At 42.5% G+C, this 18,050-nt stretch overlaps 1 protein-coding gene across 3 annotated transcripts in view; it reads left to right on the forward strand.

Annotated features, from left to right (window-relative positions):
• Tapt1 (transmembrane anterior posterior transformation 1) overlaps window positions 1-15,827 on the forward strand; it is a 54,633-nt gene extending 38,806 nt beyond the window's left edge. For 2 of the 3 annotated variants that reach the window (XM_047566318.1, XM_047566320.1), the window contains 7 exons: window positions 402-482; window positions 2,962-3,071; window positions 4,657-4,716; window positions 5,087-5,155; window positions 7,414-7,490; window positions 11,143-11,303; window positions 13,669-15,827. In XM_047566318.1, coding sequence (XP_047422274.1) covers window positions 402-482; window positions 2,962-3,071; window positions 4,657-4,716; window positions 5,087-5,155; window positions 7,414-7,490; window positions 11,143-11,303; window positions 13,669-13,898 — 788 coding nt within the window. In that variant the 3' untranslated portion in view covers window positions 13,899-15,827. Of the gene's footprint in view, window positions 1-401; window positions 483-2,961; window positions 3,072-4,656; window positions 4,717-5,086; window positions 5,156-7,413; window positions 7,491-11,142; window positions 11,304-13,668 lie in introns of those variants that run through there. The other variant, XR_007110492.1, reaches the window with a different exon arrangement.
• Window positions 15,828-18,050: the final 2,223 nt, after the last annotated feature.

Consider the following 18,050-nt stretch of genomic DNA (forward strand, 5'->3'; position numbering starts at 1 on the left):
AGTCTACAACAAAAAAATGACATCTGGTCTGAAAATTATAGATTTTTTTTTTCCTTGTCATTATTCCATAAATAATACAGTGTAACTATTTACAGAGAATTCACATTATATTAGGTATTAAAAATAATCTAGAAAAGATTTAAAATATATGAAAGGGTGTGATAGGTTATATACTGTTTGATATAAGGGATTTGAACCTCTTGGGTGTGACATCTGCAGCTGTCCTGGAACCAGTGCCTCACAGATTCTCTGATTCATTTTTAGTTTTTTGTTTTGTTTTGCAGGCAGTTGTATGTAGCAATAATTTCATCATGTTTTAACAGAACTGTTTTACATATGTACTGTTTTATTGTCTGTATGAATTAAAGTACTAATGTTATTTTGTTTTTGTTTTTGTTTAGATATTAAGGAACGATTCACAAATTATGTGCTTTTGTTGATAGTGTGTTTAAGGAACATGGAGCAGTTTTCTTGGAATCCAGGTAACTAGCTCTCACCAATTGTGTTTTGTAATTTTACTCTTAAACCAAAATCTTTCTTTCATATGTAATAAGATGAGTACTGTAGAGAACTTTGGAGGACTGGTATTATTTGGGTATTGGAAATTCCTGGTCAGGAGAACAGACGGGGATCTCTGGTGTGGTTGGATTCCTTGTTTTCTGTAGCCTCACTGTCTCTGGAGCTGCGTGGTGGCTCATGAGCAGACCCTGCTATGCAGGGCAGCCCTGGGCTCACTCAACCATGGTTACCTGCGCACAGGCAGACGTTTTTATTTTCACAATTGACTGGAGGATTCTGTGCTCTTCCCCAATGTTTTTCTTTTACCTGTTCACTGTTAATTTATAGGCTGAGTAGGGACAAAGAATTATAAAGCAGTAGATTTTGCTCCTTTTGTATCTGAATCCAGGCTCACAGGAACTTGTCACAGTCTGAATCCTCACCCTCCTTTAGCAGACACTCCCCACGCAGGCGTGGTGGGCCAGGCAGTAGGCGAGGGACTGTGGCAAATGCCGAAGTGTTAAGACATGTTGCAGGACTCAGGCTGGGGAGAGAAATAGGCTGTTGTGATGCTAAAGTGAGCTGGGTGGGAAACAGTCACTTGCTCAGGTATCTCAAGTAATTTAGGATTTTTCCCCCAATGCTTCAAAAAAATAAAAAATAAAGTAAGTTTATTTTACATCTGAAATTTTTGTACAGCTTTGTTCTTAATGCCCTAGACAATGTTTTGCATTTTATTTATCATTCCCAATATCAGGGATGTTCTAGGCATCTAATACCTTTTGTTAATTTATTTTACTCCATTACTTATTTTCAGGAACCTTTGGAAAATGAGAAACAAATATGAAATGAAATACACATATGATCTTGGAAATAAATTTCCAGAAGTTACTTTCTTAGAGAAACTGTAACATCAAATGATAGATCTTACAGTGGTTATGCATTCTAATCTAAATACACCCAAATGCCACCTGATTTGTGGCAGAAAATGCCCCACCCCCACACACACCTAGATTGTTTGTGTACCTGGATCTTTTTAATAAATGGTGGTATCAGTAGGTCAGCCTGTAGTGTTCAGACTGGGTGTGTGTGGCTGGGGTCAGTAATCCTAGAGCAGGGTTGTTACACAAAATACAGTACTCAAGCTTCCTGACAACTTAGTGTGTGAAGTAATATTCTCATTTGTACTGCGACTTTAAACAGTTTATCATAAGTTTCCTTCAGTGCTGTGGCAGATAAAATGGTAAAAGGTACACTGTGCTTATTGATGAATCCTTCATTGTTTTACTTTTTTTTGTAACCTTTTTTAAAACCAAAATACTATTTATAGAAGCTTTCTCTAAGTATTCAGGATAATTAATAACCAAAAATACTAGCTATTTTGTGTGCCAGGCACATTGCTGTGCACCCTTACCTTACTTAATTCTCATAGTAATGGAATGTAGACAACTTCTATCATCCTTATCTTGTAGATGAGGGAACCGGAACTGATATAATTAAAAACAACTGGGAACAGTGGCACATGCCTGTGACCCAGTTATGCAGGACGAGGCAGAGCATTGCAAGTTCCATGCTAACCCGTAACCTAGAGAGACCCTGCCTCAAAAATGAGAAGGGCGGGATATATATCAGTGGTAGTAGTAGAGGCCCTACTACTTTTGCAGAAAACAAAGAAGAAGAAACTTGCCCAGGGTCATATAGCAGGTAGTGGCAGAGTTTGTTGTTGAAAGAGGTCCCTGTTTTCTGGAACTCACCATGATGCCAGACTCAGAATAGCCGCCCTGGCATCATTAGCACATGTGGCCCCGCTCCCGCCACCAGGTCCTTGGTTGCCATGGGTCCTCGTCAGTGTTTCCAGCCATCCCTTTCTTGCTCTGTCCCAGTCTTACATACTTCCTCTAGGTCTTAGAAGGTTACCTGTGGACTTTAAATAATATAAAAGTTTATCAGCTACTTAGTACTGAATTAATATTTTAGTAAGTATAAAAGTAAGCAGATTTAAGAATTTGCATCCATACAACAGTGAAATAAATGATTGATCAATATCTTTAAATTATGTGATCAAAAAGGAAGAGAAGTGCTCAGTGGACTCCAGCACATCTCTGTGACTATTTACTGTCAACTGAGGTAACTATAGAATTAAAAGGCTTTCCTCAGGAACCTGCCTGACCTGGTCATCACCAGGAGGTCAGCTCCATGAAGGCAGCTCTCTGCTCACACTGCGGCCAATGTGCAAAGCAGTGCTTGGGACACAAAGTACTGAGTGGCTATTGTTGGATGAATTGTCCTTTAAGTTAGTAAAATGTACTCTTGCTAAAGATTTAATTGAACACTAGTTTTATCACCATTTATTGAAAATGTTAAGTTTTGCCTTGTGGAGATTTTAGATTTCTGATAGGTTCTGATAAGGATTCTGCTCATATTAAGAGATGTACTTATCTGTCTTTTCTCCATACTGTATAGATCATCTCTGGGTGCTGTTTCCAGATGTCTGTATGGTGATTGCTTCAGAAATTGCTGTGGATATTGTAAAGCATGCCTTTATCACCAAGTTCAATGACATTACTGCAGATGTATGTATTTCTATAAGCAATTCAGTGTTCACAGTTTATTGCTTAATATTACAAAGTTAATAATGAGTTCAGGTTTATTGTGTTTATGGAAATAATAGGATATGACTACTACTTTAAAGTTAATATTACAAAACTTTAAGTTCCTTAAAATTATTACACTACTGAAAGGGTTTTGCTTCAGACTGAACAGTCCTAGTTCCATGCTTTGGGTGGAAGTATACAACTCAGCTAGGAGTTAGTTTAGACATCACCAACTCAGAATCATCATAAACTGTTAAAACTGTCACTTCCTACTGACTTAAGTTTTTAAAATCATATTGCATCTACTTTAAATATAAGACATCAGAACTTCTTTCTGGGTAGGTTTTTAAAATATTTTCTAATATTTTGAAATATTAGAAATATTTTATTTATTAGAAATATTTCAAAATTGATTTTTTTTCCTGTGATTATCAATTGGTTCCTAAATTCTAGAAGACAAAAACCACACGTTTTTCTGGTGAAAGTTCTTGATGAAACTTCAAGGAATTTGTTTTACATTGTAACCACAGTCTGTAGAATTTCCAGAAATAGAAGCGATAGGCTTATTTTATAGATGGAGAGGTTCCTGAGGTGTCCTCTTGCTGGTTCCATACCAAATAAGTATTACTAGTTCCACAGTTTTCTGGATTTTATTGAGTTGTACTTTTTAATAAACAGTTTTACTCTGACACTGGTTGTATAAAGACTTAACCAAATGCAGTTGCAGTTCCTGCATGATGATCATCTAATCATGAGTTTCTGAAGGATTTGACATACTAGAAGAAAATATAGTTAGGGACTCTTTTGTGAAGCACTAATAAGCGATTTCACCTTTTCCTTTCTTAGTTTCAGTAGAAAATGATTCCATTTTCATAGGATCATTTTCTTAGCACCTGAAGTCAAAGTTAATAGGTTTCAGATATTTTCTGTAATTTTTAGTGAAAACGACAGTGCCCTTGTAGTTGTTCCCAAAAGTCTTTTATCTTGTTATCAGTATTCATTTTTCTAAGAAGGCAGCTATTAGGGTAGATATACATACAGTATTGATGACTTTTTTTGTTGGGGGGAATACGAGGGATTGAACCCAAGGGCACTTAACCACTGAGCCACATCTCCGGACAGGGTCTCACCAAGTTGCTGAGGCTGGCCTCAAACTTGCAGTCTTCCTGCCTCAGTCTCCTGAACCTCTGGGATTATAGGCATGTGCCACCACACCCAGCAATAACAACTTTTTAAACTGTTCATTTAAGATTTTAAACTTCCTTTTTATAAACATATAACACTACTTGTAAAATATTCACTTCCCAAAATTCTAAACTCTTGGGATCATAATTATTCAATTTTTTTTTTAAAGAAAACTTTAAAAAGCCTATGCATGTAATAATTCAGGGAACAGTCTGTGTTTTACCCTTACTTCAGGAGGACAAATAGACCATGTCCACATGTCTGATTATTATCATCTATTCCTGGTAAATTATTGAACACTTTATCTACAAAGCCCAAATCTTTTCACATTGTGTATTTGCATGAAATTACTGAATATTTCTTTCTTATTTATCTTTAGGTCTACAGTGAATACAGAGCCAGCCTTGCTTTTGACCTTGTTAGCAGCCGACAGAAAAATGTGAGCATTTTCTTAAAGGCATAGTACAAAATTAGCAACAGAGGTTAAATTTAGCACAGAGTATTAGTTAAGGGAAAACCATATTCCTGCTTACCTGTGTTCTTTACATAAGCATTTACAAGCAATAGTACTTAACATTACATGGTATATGATTTTTGTAGCACTGTAATATTTATATGATTTTGCATTTAAAACTTCTTGTGAACAAATAGATTTCCACATCATTGTATTAAATTACAGAACAGGTGCCAGGGTCCCTTCCTGCTCATAGCCTCACCTGTTCAGAACATTTGTTGGGATGAGTGAACCGTACTTTTTAAATGCTGGTTAAATTCAGAGAATCTGAGACCTCCTCTTTTTTTCTCTGCAGGCATATACTGACTACAGTGACTCAGTAGCACGCAGGATGGGCTTTATTCCTCTCCCGCTGGCTGTCTTAGTAAGTCCAGTGTGAGTGCATGCGCGCGTGTGTGTGTGTGTGTGTGTGTTTAAATGATATAGTGGTCATCATATAACATTCATAAATTATCAGTAAGTTTGATTCAAAGGGATTGGATATAAAAATTAAAGATAAATAACTTGGAAGAAAAGTTTTATAGTTATGTCATTTTTCTTTTGGATTAAGCGATATAAAGGAACTGTTTTTGTACGTGGGTTTTCTAACAATGAGGATGTTCTTTCTTGTTCATTTGGCAACGATTTTTCTTTTTTAATGGTTATCCTAGTGGTGGACACTGACATAACCACTGGAATGCACAGTGGGGGCAGTATAAATTGTTCCAGCATTCTGAAAGAAGGCAGTTTGACAGTGTCCAACTTTGATGCCATTATTCTAGTTCTAGGAATTTACCCTAAGGAAATAGTTATGAAAGGCACACAGTGATTGGTAGGCAAGGCTAAGCACTGCAGTGGCATTTGTAGTAGTAAGAATTTGGAAACCAACTGTACTGTGCCCAAATGAAGGCATATTTGGTATCTCCTGTAATCGCCACTTCTAAAGTTTTTTTCAAGAATTTTTCATTGAAAATTCCTGCTATTATGACTAGGAAATACCATTTTTAAAATAAAAATAGTCCTGAAATTCAAATGTACCCTAGAAAGTTGCCACCCTTGTCCATTTTAATGAATTTCTCAGAACAGTCTTGTAAATAGTTGCTAGCTTATATCGGGACTATAATGTTAATTAAGGTTTGCTGACTGCACCTGTATTTGATTACGTTCCTTCCTGACTACCTGTTTGTCAAAACAAACTTGACCATCTTTTTGCCAAAGGGCATCTGGAGTTCCCCTTAGAAGCAGTCTTGTGCAAATCAACTGGGAAAAGTATCAACAAGTTGTGAGGCAGCCAGCTGAATTTTCAACCAGCTTGCCAGACCTTTGTCAGATGATGGATAAATAATAGATTTAATGTTATTTACATGTCACTATGACTTTCCAGATAACCACATCCTAAATATTTTTAATTATTTTTAATAGCTTGTTATTACATTACAAAGCAGAGGGTTTTAGCTTGGGAAAAGGAACTCCTGAAATTTGGGGAAAATGGAGGATTTTTTTTTTTTTTTTGCGGTGCTGGGGATCGAACTCAGGGACTTGTGCTTGCAACGCAAGCACTCTACCGACTGAGCTATCTCCCCAGCCCGAAAATGGAGGATTTTAAAGAGAAAAATTATTGGGTAAAAGTTTAAGAGAGAGTGACAAAATAGAATATTAAATTTTTCTAATTTGTTTTCTACAACATGATACATACAGTTGGGAGGGTACATGTAGATTGCCTGATTTTCAAAAAAGGATTAGCTAAATGGCAACAGTCATTTCCCTGTTAGAGGCTGTGACAGGTGAGGACTTCCATTTGTTTTCTCATAGTAAAACTTTATTGAACTTATGATAGTCTAGTCCCCTACCTAATCCCATTTTTGAAAATATCTTAAAAACATATGTTGATATTTAAGATATCCTGATAGACTCTTCCATTTGACAACTCACTTTATGGATAAGCACATTTCTTCTCCCTGATTCTCAATTTCCATGTAGCTGTCCCACTGGGCCTTCATCTGTAGGCATAACTGTACCTGTTATGTGTAAGCATTCCCCTTGACTGGTGCCACCAGAGTTATTCAGCAGAATTCTAAGGGTAATGCTGTTATTCCTGTGTTTCTGCAAAATAAGTAAGAAATTAGGTATTTAACTATAATTATCCAGAAAAGAAGTTTTTCCAACCCTTAAGTAATTAATTTATTAATAGTGTTTAGATTTTTTAAACAATATGAACCTCTTAAGGTTCCCTTTTCTTGATGCTCCCTGCAAGTTATTGGGAACTCTTGAAGAAGTTGAGAATGGCGGATAGGGAAATGCCCACCACATGGTTCCATCCAGCTGTGGTAGCAACCAGGAAGAAAAGATGAATTCATTTATGCTTTCCAGAATTAGTTGTTGTAAAAACCAGCTGATCTGCATATCTGTTGGGTACAAGCAGGAGTGTCAATCATGTGCTAGGTTAAGGGAGCAGTTGAGGTGCATCCTGGACTTGGGCTGAAATGTCTTAGGCAGGCAGATCCTGACAGGAACTGGCAAATCTAAAACCGCCCTTGGAGTTAGACAAAGGCCACAGGTTTGAAATCAGCATGCAGAAATCTCCTACTTAGACATTAACTAATAACTCTTGTGTGTCTATTGCTTTGGTTTGTTTCTGGCTAGCTCATCAGAGTCGTGACAAGCTCAATTAAAGTACAAGGAATCCTGTCGTATGCCTGTGTCATACTCTTCTATTTTGGGTAAGACGGACTATTCTTGATAATGTTTTTAAGTGTAAGTAAATGCAAGATGCAGTGGAAGTGAGTAGCTCCCAAATCATGCTTCTGCTCCATGTGCTTTAGATTTTATTTTAATCTTTAGGAAGTCTTACGTTAAACCCTTTTTGCTTAAGATTTTGTTTCCCCCTATTTTCTTTTGTGAAAAAAGTCAGTTTTTGTAGTCAGACAGTTTTCCAAGTTTAAAAACAACTCTGACCTTTTGGTGTGTTTGCCACATTTAATTATTTAGCACACACTAAGGCCACATCAGATCAATTCATGGGTGAGGCAGGTACATCATTTCTCATCTGCTGGCTGAGCCTTACCTGCAGATCTGTTGGTCCTGTGTAGCTTACATTCTAGTTGGGGGAGACAAACAGTAAGTGAACAACTCAAGCTGTTTAATATAAGTCATAAATGGTAAAAAGAAAATAACATGAAATGTTAGCTTTGCCACTGTCTGTTTTCTCAAGAAGTGAACTGATGATACAAGTAACCTAGCCTGGGATCAGGTACCTTACTCAAAAAGAAAACTGGGCATCCTGTCTGCACCCTGGCTTATGTGCCGTGCATAGGAGCCAGCACTAGGGAGTATTGATTTGGGGGGCTCAGATCCAACCATCTCCAGAAGAAAAGAGTGGGGAGTGAATAAGCAGAGCAGGAATCATCTCAGCTGTAGATCCCCAGGGGGTCTCACAGAGGGTGAAGTCTGGTTTCCAGGGACATCCCTGGGGGTCTCTTGTTTGAGTGTTTTCTGTGTCTGTCTGCTACCCACATACTGCTGGCCTATGGCAGGTGCACAAGATACCTTTGTCGAAGCGACCAGTAAACAGTTTTCCCCTAAGCACCTGGAGCCATGAATATGCTTGCCAACACCTGCAGTGCCCATCTGGGCCCTCACCCTTCAGATCTGTGTTGAGGCCATGTGGCTGGTGGCAGTGGTACCCACAGCAAGACAATTCTGATCAGATTGCGTACCATTTCCTATTTGAATGAACACGTAACTACTTTACTTAGGTTTTTGTTGCTGATAGCACAGAATCACAGACTGGGTAAGTTATTTTGTCACACATTTTTGTCCAAGATCCAGGGGCCACATCTGGTGATGCCTTCTTGCTGGCAGAGTCCTGAGTAGGCTGCCTCTCAAGATACCCCACTCACCCATTCAAGAGAGCAGAGCCCTAATCCCCATCGGGTCCCACTACATAATAGCTCATAATGGGAATGCATTTCAAACTGTAGTACTTTACTAAGGGAACTCGTCAGTTTTTTTGGCATTAAAAGACAAGATCCCCTGTTCTCATCACCCCTCAGAGTCTTTAGCATGTGCCAAGTTTTATCAGGTGTTATTGCTGTAATTGTTCTCATCTTTGTTTAACTTCTGGTGTTTTTCACATAAACAAAAGTAGAAGTGAAGTATATGTATAATATACCTGAAAACTTTAGTTAGAATTTTGTGTGCAGAAATCACCAACTTAAAATGCAAGATATAGTGTCACCTCTTTCCCAACCTCTTAGCACATTCCACCTGGATGGTCCTGCCAAACACATCTGCTCACCGTCTCTCCCCTGCCTCATCTATTCTGATAACCCATGTCTCAAGAGTAATACCTAAGTTGTCCTCTCCTTTACAAATTTTCTGAGTCACCATGTCCGTGACATCTTTACTCATTAACTCCACTGACCCAGGATCCTCCCTTCAGCAAACACACATCCGAATTCTCTGGGCCTCAAAATGCTGTGCTTTCTCTCTGTCACACCCAGGCTGCTTCCTTTCCCCCAGACTCACTCTGACCAGTGGCAGAGAGACTCGCTGACCACCACCCTTCCAGATGCCTTCTGCAGTCTTGGGTATCCTGCTGAGCTCCACAGCTGGTCCCAGGCTGCTGTAGGGACCAGCCAAGAAGACAGACAAGTGCCCTGCCCTGGGGTTAAATAGCAACCAGAAGTCGCTCTGGAGTGACAGTTGTAGTGTTATGAAGAAAACTATGGTCGCGTGAGGAGATGGAGAATAACAGGTGGAGAGCAGCTCTGCCAGAGGACCCGAGACCTAGGCCTGATGGGGGAGGAACTGCCTGTGGGGGAGATGGCTGCAGGCCCCAGGCACGTCCCCAAGGAAGGGAGGTGGCAACAGGGTCCTGCGCAGAGGAGGCAAGGTTCAGCAGTTTCTGCAAGGGCACTCGAGCTTCTGGGTGGAGAATGAGTCAGAGTGCGGCGAGAGGACCATGGCTACTGTCCAGGGAAGGGTGACCAGGGCTGGAACTAAAGTGGCAGCAGTGCAGAGTAATGCCTAGTTGACCAGTTACGTGAATCGTGTAGACGCGAGATGTGAGGGAGAAGAGGAATCAAACGAGATCACAGTGTCTGGGCCCACGCCATTAGGGCAGTGGAATGGCCACTTACCTGCTGGGGAAGCCTGTGACAAACACATGCTTGGGTGGAGAAGTGGGGGCTTCAGGGTGCGCAAGAGGGTTGGGATGGAGCACGTGGTTTGGATTGAGTCCGCTGTGCCTCTTCGGGGGCCCTTAGGCAGAGTCATGGAAACGGGACGATGCAGCGTGCAGGGGAAGAGATGGCGCTGGTGGCCAGTGTGCAGCCCTGGACCTGGTGGGGCTCCACGCTCGTGTTCTCGCTCCTGGCTATAGGAGCTGAGGACCGAGAGGAAGCCCACCTGCAGACCCCTCTGCAGACTTGTCCTCACACCTGTGACTCCAGGTTACTGCCAGCATTTCATCTCCAGCATGGGAAGCAGTGGTCACTTCTCTTAGGGTAGAACTGGCATCCAGTCCTTGCCCACTATCTGTGATTAAACAACAGTGGGGTACTTTTGTCCTAGCATTTTTTGCCAGATTTATTGATCAGATGCCTTAAAATATTAGATATCTTTTGACCCAGAAATTCTCTGTAATTATAGGTGTGAAGAAGCAATTTACCTTAAGGAAATACAGATTTAACATCAAGTTTCTTAGAAAAGTTTTAAATTAAAAAATAGGAAATAATCTAAATATTCAGATATATAGGTTATTTGGGGCTTTGTTATATGATATCCCATTCAGTGAAACATTCTTAAGGCCACTTAAAATAATGTCATTGAAGAACATAACTGACATGGAAAAATAGTCATGATGTATTGTTATATAAATGACAGCAGTAATAAAGTAACAAACTCGTCCAGGTCCTTGCAGGACTCCATGCAGACACTGGACCCACATTGGTGCTCTGGGTCCCGTGGGGGGTGCCCGGTCTGCTCCTGCCTTGTGAGGACCCCATTTCTGCACAGTGAAAAAGAACTAGTGGATGTGTGCTCAGAGCAGACACTGAAGGACATTGTTTCGTGTTATCTGCATGTACTAAGTGTATTTGTTTTTTAATAAGAGAATAAATGTTAAATTACTTAGTAGCGGCAAAGTCTCTAACTGGTGATGATTAACATTACAGAACTAAGGAGTTTATCAGAAGTTTTCCTTCGGGACCCTGGGTGTTGGGAGGGGAACTTGTGCACCCTCACCAGGTCTTGGCTCCTGGGCCCACCCTTCTCCCCAGGCCCACCTACCTATTAGCAGGGGCAGGAGATGGCATGTGTAGTGATTTCAGTGAATTCCAACAGCTGTCATTTGTTTTGTTCTGGTGTTAGGTTGATATCCCTGAAAATACTTAATAGCATCGTGCTGTTGGGGAAGTCCTGCCAGTACGTGAAGGAGGCCAAAATGGAGGACAAGCTGTTTGACCCTCCCCCAGCCAGCACTCCAGGCAAACCATCCAGCAAATCACACAACAAATCCAGACCCTCACAAGGTACGTGTGCTGCTTTTCACGACTCTCGAACCGTTTTCAGCCAGTTGTTTGGACTCTTCCTAATAAAAGTTGCTATTCGTCAACGTGTAGCAGACTTTAAGGATTTTTCACTTTAAGTAGTAGTTTGGGTTTTTAACAGTTGTATTTTAGATCTCGTCACAGATCCATGTGACACAATGCTCTGAGTTTTACATTCGTTCATTCGTTGGTCAGTAGCTGACTCAGCCCATTGAACGCCAAGTCCAGGGGACATGCAGGGAGGGAAGGGCAGGATCCCTGCTCTAGTGGAGCTTATGCTGCATGGTTGGGAGGAGGGAGGAGAGAGGAGCACGCACTGTGCCGGGTGGCTATGGAGAGTGCAGAGAGCCGAGGTGGGCCTCAGAAAGGAAGAGACACAGCTGTGGGCACAGCAGTGAGCGGAGCTGCTTGGCACATTTAAGGACAACAAAGACCAGGCCCTTGGGAGACCTCAGCTTGGTCTTGGAGAGGGAAGGGGCCGAGGTAGGGCTCAGCATGGCAGAGGAGCAGCTGGCGATCAAAGGATCATCTCAAGTTTGTGGAGAACAGACTCAGGAGAGTGACCCAGGCCAGGGCCAGAGTGGAGGCTGCCTGGCAGAGCAGGGGCTGGCCACATTCTGGTAGAACTGGAATAGAGGGAAGGACTTGCTGGCAAGTAGACGGCACAGTGTGAGGGAGAGAGGAGAGCGAGGGTGACGCCAGGTGTCCGCCTGAGGGTTCTGAGGAAGGGCTGAGGCCCGGGCTGGGTCTTGTCATTGGGTGGCGTCCCTGTTAACAAAGGTGTTAGCTCACACAACTTTGAGTTCACATGGTTTATTTTTAAACGTGTGGAGCAGCCATGTGCCAGGTAATGCAGGTGAACTTCCACGCCAGTGGGAGGTGACACAGGTGAGAATCAGAGGGGTGAGGGGACTGGTAGGGATAGGGGTGCGCTCTTCCTGGAGGTCGCTATGCCTGAACTGCATCTCGTTGAGATGAGATGGGGGCTGGTGAGAAGGACACTGAGGACAGGGCCAGTGCTGGGTGCAGCCCCCGAGGCCTGAGGAGCATCCAGCAGGGCGCTCCCAACGGCAGGGAGACAGCTGACCAGGGTGTGGCCGGAGCAAGGTCATGCTCCTCGCGTGTGCTTCACGGGGGCGGAGCAGCTGAAGTAGAAAGTCGCAAGTAATTTCTTCATTATAAAGAACATATCGAGGGGCTGGCGTAGTGGCTGAGTGGTGGAGCACTTGCCTAGCCTGTGAGGCACTGGGTTCGATTCTCAGCATGGCATATAAATAAATGAAATAAAGGTCCATCAACAACAACAACAAAATTGTTTTAAATCAAGTACTGTTAGTAATATGAAGATTGCACTTAGTTCAGCCAACTAGGTAGCTCATAGTGGGTCTGACACGTTCTCTTACGTGCAGTAAGAAACTGATCAGTGTCAGTCTTGTTTAAAGAGGAGCCTGATGGGGTCAGGTAAAACTCTGAAGCACATACTGCAGTGTGAGCTGTCAGATCAGGGCTCATGCAGTGGACAGTGCACATAAGACCAGAGTCTGCGAGGAACGTCCCGGAGGCCAGGAGACCGCAGACTAGAGTCCGTTCTGGGGGGTCAGACAGGAAAGGGCAGGGAGGAGTTACCCCGTTCTAGAAGAAACAGAAGACAGCAGGCTTGGAGGGAGGGTCCCCGAGAGGCAGCTGGGCACGCACACTGCCCGCACGATGGCAGCGATCCACCAGGTGCACACAGAGGCAGAACTCACCGTACAGGTACCAGGTGTGCTTCGTGTTCAGTTCCTTTTCGACCCAAAGAAGCCTGTCCCCAAGGCCAGGCTCTAGGATCCCTGCGGCTTAAAATAAACACTGGAGACTTGACTGGGTGATCAGTGGGCTCTCCCTCTCATCTGGACGTCTGGAGGTGGCAGTGCTGCACTGTGTCTAGCTACAGTGAGTAGAAGAGGAGACGCAAGGCATTCGTGTGTCCCCTGAATCCTGAGCGGAGGGGCCAGGGCTTATTTTTCTGATCTGCAACAGTCACATTGGGGTATGACCATTGAGGAAGTAGCCTTGATGTCAGTTAGATCTCTTCAGAACAGGGTGACGGTGTTTTTTTTTTATGTGACATGATCAAAATAATACACCCTTCCTTCTGGAAAATCCTGAGTAGGCAGTAGGGTAGCTTTTGAGTGTTATTTTAAATTATGGTTGCTTATCCATTGTACACTTTGGTCATTTGTTTTTCCAAAGAGGGAAGATGATGGGGACGCTTTTCAGCACTACTGAAAAGAGTATTGAGGAGCTCATAATCAGTGTGAATTGAGGGGACACTGTTTTCTAATTCAGTGGATCTCCTTTTCCACAGGACTTTCCACAGAGGAAAACCTGTCTGCCTCGGTCACCAGCCAGCCTGCTCATCAGAAGGAAAATGTCATACCACTACTTGTGACCAGCAATTCTGATCAGTTTCTGACAACTCCAGATGGTGATGAAAAGGACATAACGCAGGAAAATTCTGAATTAAAACACAGATCCTCAAAGAAAGATTTGTTAGAGATAGACAGGTTCACAATTTGTGGAAACCGAATTGACTGAATTCTGTGGCTTGTGCTAAGGATGCTCGCCTGGGGCAGCAAGTGCTGAGCTGCCAGGACAGAGGGATGCTAAACATGGCACTTGAATATTTATTTAAAAACTTAAATTATTAATGTCAAGCAAATCTTAGTATCTTTCTTCCAGTAACGTGGTCTGGCCAAAGGTCAGATCATGGAGCAGCAGCAACCTCCGGCCTCGACTCTGGGAAACTTGATGGTGACAAGCACTTCCTCCTGCGTGGCGAGGAGCAGGAGCTCTTGGCTTGCCAGCCTGGGCTTCCAAGCGCTGCGTGGCCTCCAGGCTTCCTCGGTGTGCGGATATCCACCTGGACCGCCATGGAGCTTCACCACGGATGACTTCCAGTCGCACCGTTTTCCTAAACAGTTTTCAAACTTTACTTCATCTGCCAAAGCATTAAAATTATTAAACATAAGTCAAGATAAATGTTCTTACCACCAGAGTAATCCTTGAAGATATATCTGAATTAATCAGAATAAAAGGCTACCTTAAGTAAGACATGATGAATAGTAGCGTTTTATAGAGGGAAAAAAAGCCCTAAGCCAGTTCATTTATTTAAGAGAAAAAATTAATTAATGAAGGTTATGCATCACTGAGAAAATGTTTTATAATTTTTCAGTTTACTCTAAAGCAAAATGTGAGCTGTTTTTCATTTAATTGCAGTGGATAAAATAGAAATTTTCCTTATAAAAAGGCACTTTTTTTTAAACTGAAAAGGCAGAGCAGTGTTAACTTTAAGGTATAGTTAACTGGTTTTGCTTTAAAACTAATCACTTTATCAGCTAAAGGATTCAGTGTGAATAGGCTGAAAAATTGTCAGTGTACACAATTCAAAACTGTCAACTTTAACTGGATTTTTTAAAGTAACAGTTTCAAAGCAAATGTTCCAAGTAGAATGGGCACCATCATCTTGCTTGGGCTTTTAAGATGCGTTCATTCATCCATCAGTGGTGCGCCTGTGCCCCGATGGGGTCTGTGTTCTGCGTACGGAGGTGACAGAGGACATGCCTACACTGCAGGCCCGGCTGTCCTGGGAGAGGACCCCGTGTGAAAGTGAATGGGGTGTCTGGGGTGTGGGTGCCAGTCTGGGTGCAGGAGGCAGTTGAGTGTGGATGTTGGGAACAGCAACCAAAGGGTGCTTTTTTGGTTTTGTTGGAGATTAAGATTCCATTTCTGCTTTATTGCTAGTCATGGCCTACATTATAGGACAGGTTATTGCCACCCCATTTTATCTTGAGAGTCCTTTCAGCATTTCTATAAAAATTCGACCACTTCTGATTTCAGAGCTGTCCAGAAGATGGTACTGTTAACTTTACTTCCATTGGTGTTTCATTTTTTAAATTGTTTTATGCAAATGTTTCAGGCATACTTATGCAGAAGGCAAATTTGGGGGGATTTGTCTATCCTGGGTAAACTATAAAGCAAGCTTTAATGCTTTGGCTTGTTCATTTGAAGTACAAAAGTGAATTTTAACGTTTTGCACTAAACTAAAGATATCTGAAGATTGATGTTGAAGAGATTGTACAGATATACATTTGTGAAACCAAGATGTATTTTTAAGTTAAAAATGAACATTTTAATTGCTTTGTGTATGTTTCAGTGTAGCCCCACTTTAAAACCTATTTTCCATCTCCTTCTCACCAACTAAAGGAACAGCGCTCTTGGTGAATAGGAGTTGTTTGGAGAGAGCTTTTGCCAAACACAGCCCTGATCAGAGCAAGAGCGCGGCTTTGGTCTGCCGTTCTGCTTGAGTGACCCTGTTACTGTGCGGCCATCTTCAGACTTCATTTCCTCTGCACATGCCGTTGGGAGTGTGGGGCGAGACGCGTTTCTTCTGTCATAATGGCATTCAGTACTAATTTTATAAGTGCATCTTGTGTGAAACTCAATAAATTCAATTTTGTAATCTTTTTTAAAAAGGTCACTGAATTTATTTTAGTAATGTTTACTGTTGCATTTGGTGGAGTGGATTTCCCACTCACTCTACCATAAGAAATTTTTTCTAATTTACAAATGATAGGTCTGTCCTGATTTGAATTATTCTTTTGTTCTGGATGGTGACAAAATGTTAAATTTTGTCTTTGAAAGGCTAGTTTTGGGCCCTGGCCATAGACCCTGTAATACCTGTCAGCACACGGAGGTGTTTGCATTTCACGGGTGTCCTGAAGGTCACACGTGCTCTTCCTGTCGGGGAGCCACGTTCAGGACAGTGCTGTAGGCACAGCATGGGTTGGACACTTCTTAGCCTTTCTTTTGGAACAGAAGTGGAAATAGCAGATGTCGTTCATGAATTTGTCCAGGCTTCCTTGTGGTTTTCCGCCAGCATTTAGACTTTATATTCATTATACATAAGCATGAAAGAAACTTGCTGTAATTAGCTCCTCAGAATTTATCCTGCCACTTCTGTTAACTCAGCAGAGGTGATCAGTCCCAAAGTAATTTTAAATCACTATGGTTTGATACGTTTCAGCTTCATATATTTTTTTTTTTCCACAAAGATTCTTTCATTGCCTCCCGAGTGTCAGGAACCATGGAGAATTAGGGTCAGCAGTGCATGAGGCCTCTGCCTCCTGGGGAAGACTGACAGCAGCAAATCAGTGGAATACCACGTGACCTCTCCGGCTTATTTCAACCCTAAGATAAATGTAGCTCTAGCATTTTCACATAAAACTGATTTTTTTTCCTATTATATTTGCTTATTGAAGTGACGTAACTCTATGAAGTAAGAAATGTTAGAAAGAATTTTTTAAAAGTGCTTTTTCACTAAAGACTACTAATTGTTCCCAGAATCTCTCTTGGACCATAAGCACAGGGTCTAAGCTGGGCCTGGAGCCACCGGGTTAAGGGCTGTTTCCCAGCCCCTCATGCCGTCTCGTGTGGCTACAAGACTAATTCCTATGGGGATACAGGTTGAAGGGATGTACAGTATTATCAGGTCAGAACCCTTAAGATGAAGGGTCCCTTTCACCTTCCCACCAGCTGTGATCTAGAGAAGGTGGTGACCCACCCCAATCATACAGATAAATGCATGCTCCTAGGGTGGCAGGTCATGCAAGAGAAAAGGCCTGGGTCCCTGACTGTTGAAGAGCGGGGTTGCTGGTCACCTGAGAAAACAGTCTGTACATGAGAGGGGAGTAAACAGGAGACATCTGTGGTTCAAAGCCCAGAGTCTGGAGGTCAGTGTTAAGGCAGGGAAGTCCCTGTTAGTGCAGCAAGGAATCCAAAAGGGTCTGTTGCAAGACCTTCGAGTAAAGAAGAGGTGTTAGACCTAACTCTCTACGCACGTGCTTCTGAAGATACTGTAGGGGAGGAGACGGAGGTCATTCTGCCCCACTTTTTCCAAGGTGGGACTCCAGCACCCTTGAACTGAACACACCTTGTTGAGAAGTGGCCAAGCACTCTTTGCTCACGTACTCTTACCAGACAGACACGCCTTGCCCTCATCCCTCAGGGAAGGGCACAGTAAGAGAGGAAAGTGTGGGCGCAGCCCAAGCACGAAGTGGAAGCAAAGGGACTGGTAAGCCAGGAGAGCCTAGAACCCTGCCTGGTGGACGGGCCTGGGGGCCATCCTGGCACGAGGAATGTGTGTGATGGAGAAGGGGAGGCCTTCAGGAGAGACTGGCGTTCTAAGCGAGTCTTCGTGATCCGAGAAGCTGACTAGGAAGCAGCTGAGGCTGACGTGCGGTGCAAACAAGGCGTTGCCCTTCTAAATTTCAAGAAGAAAAGATAGGTAAACACACTGGCAAGCCAGGGGAAGGACATTTCTACCGAGCAGAGGAAAGCTGAGTACTAGTAAACAAGGATTGTGAACGGATTGTGAGAGCGTGTTGGCATTTTAGTGAAGTGCTTAGAACAGGAATCACGGAATGAGTAACCTCCTGCAGGGTGATCATCCTACAAAGCGAGCTTAAGGTTAATTTAGAAAGTGACATTGTCATTTCACTTTGGATACATCTACATAAGAATGTAAACTGAGAAGGCCAGAGATAGCTACACCATTAGGGTTAACCAGGCAGTGCAATGCATAACAAGGAAAATACATGAATATCTTCTCGCTGGACTTCATATAACATACATGTTAATTGTGCAGTCTCTGCAAAGCACAGAAATGAACTGCGCTCTCTGATCATAGGG

This window comes from Sciurus carolinensis, chromosome 10, assembly GCF_902686445.1.
Source record: "Sciurus carolinensis chromosome 10, mSciCar1.2, whole genome shotgun sequence".
Lineage (NCBI taxonomy): Eukaryota > Metazoa > Chordata > Mammalia > Rodentia > Sciuridae > Sciurus > Sciurus carolinensis.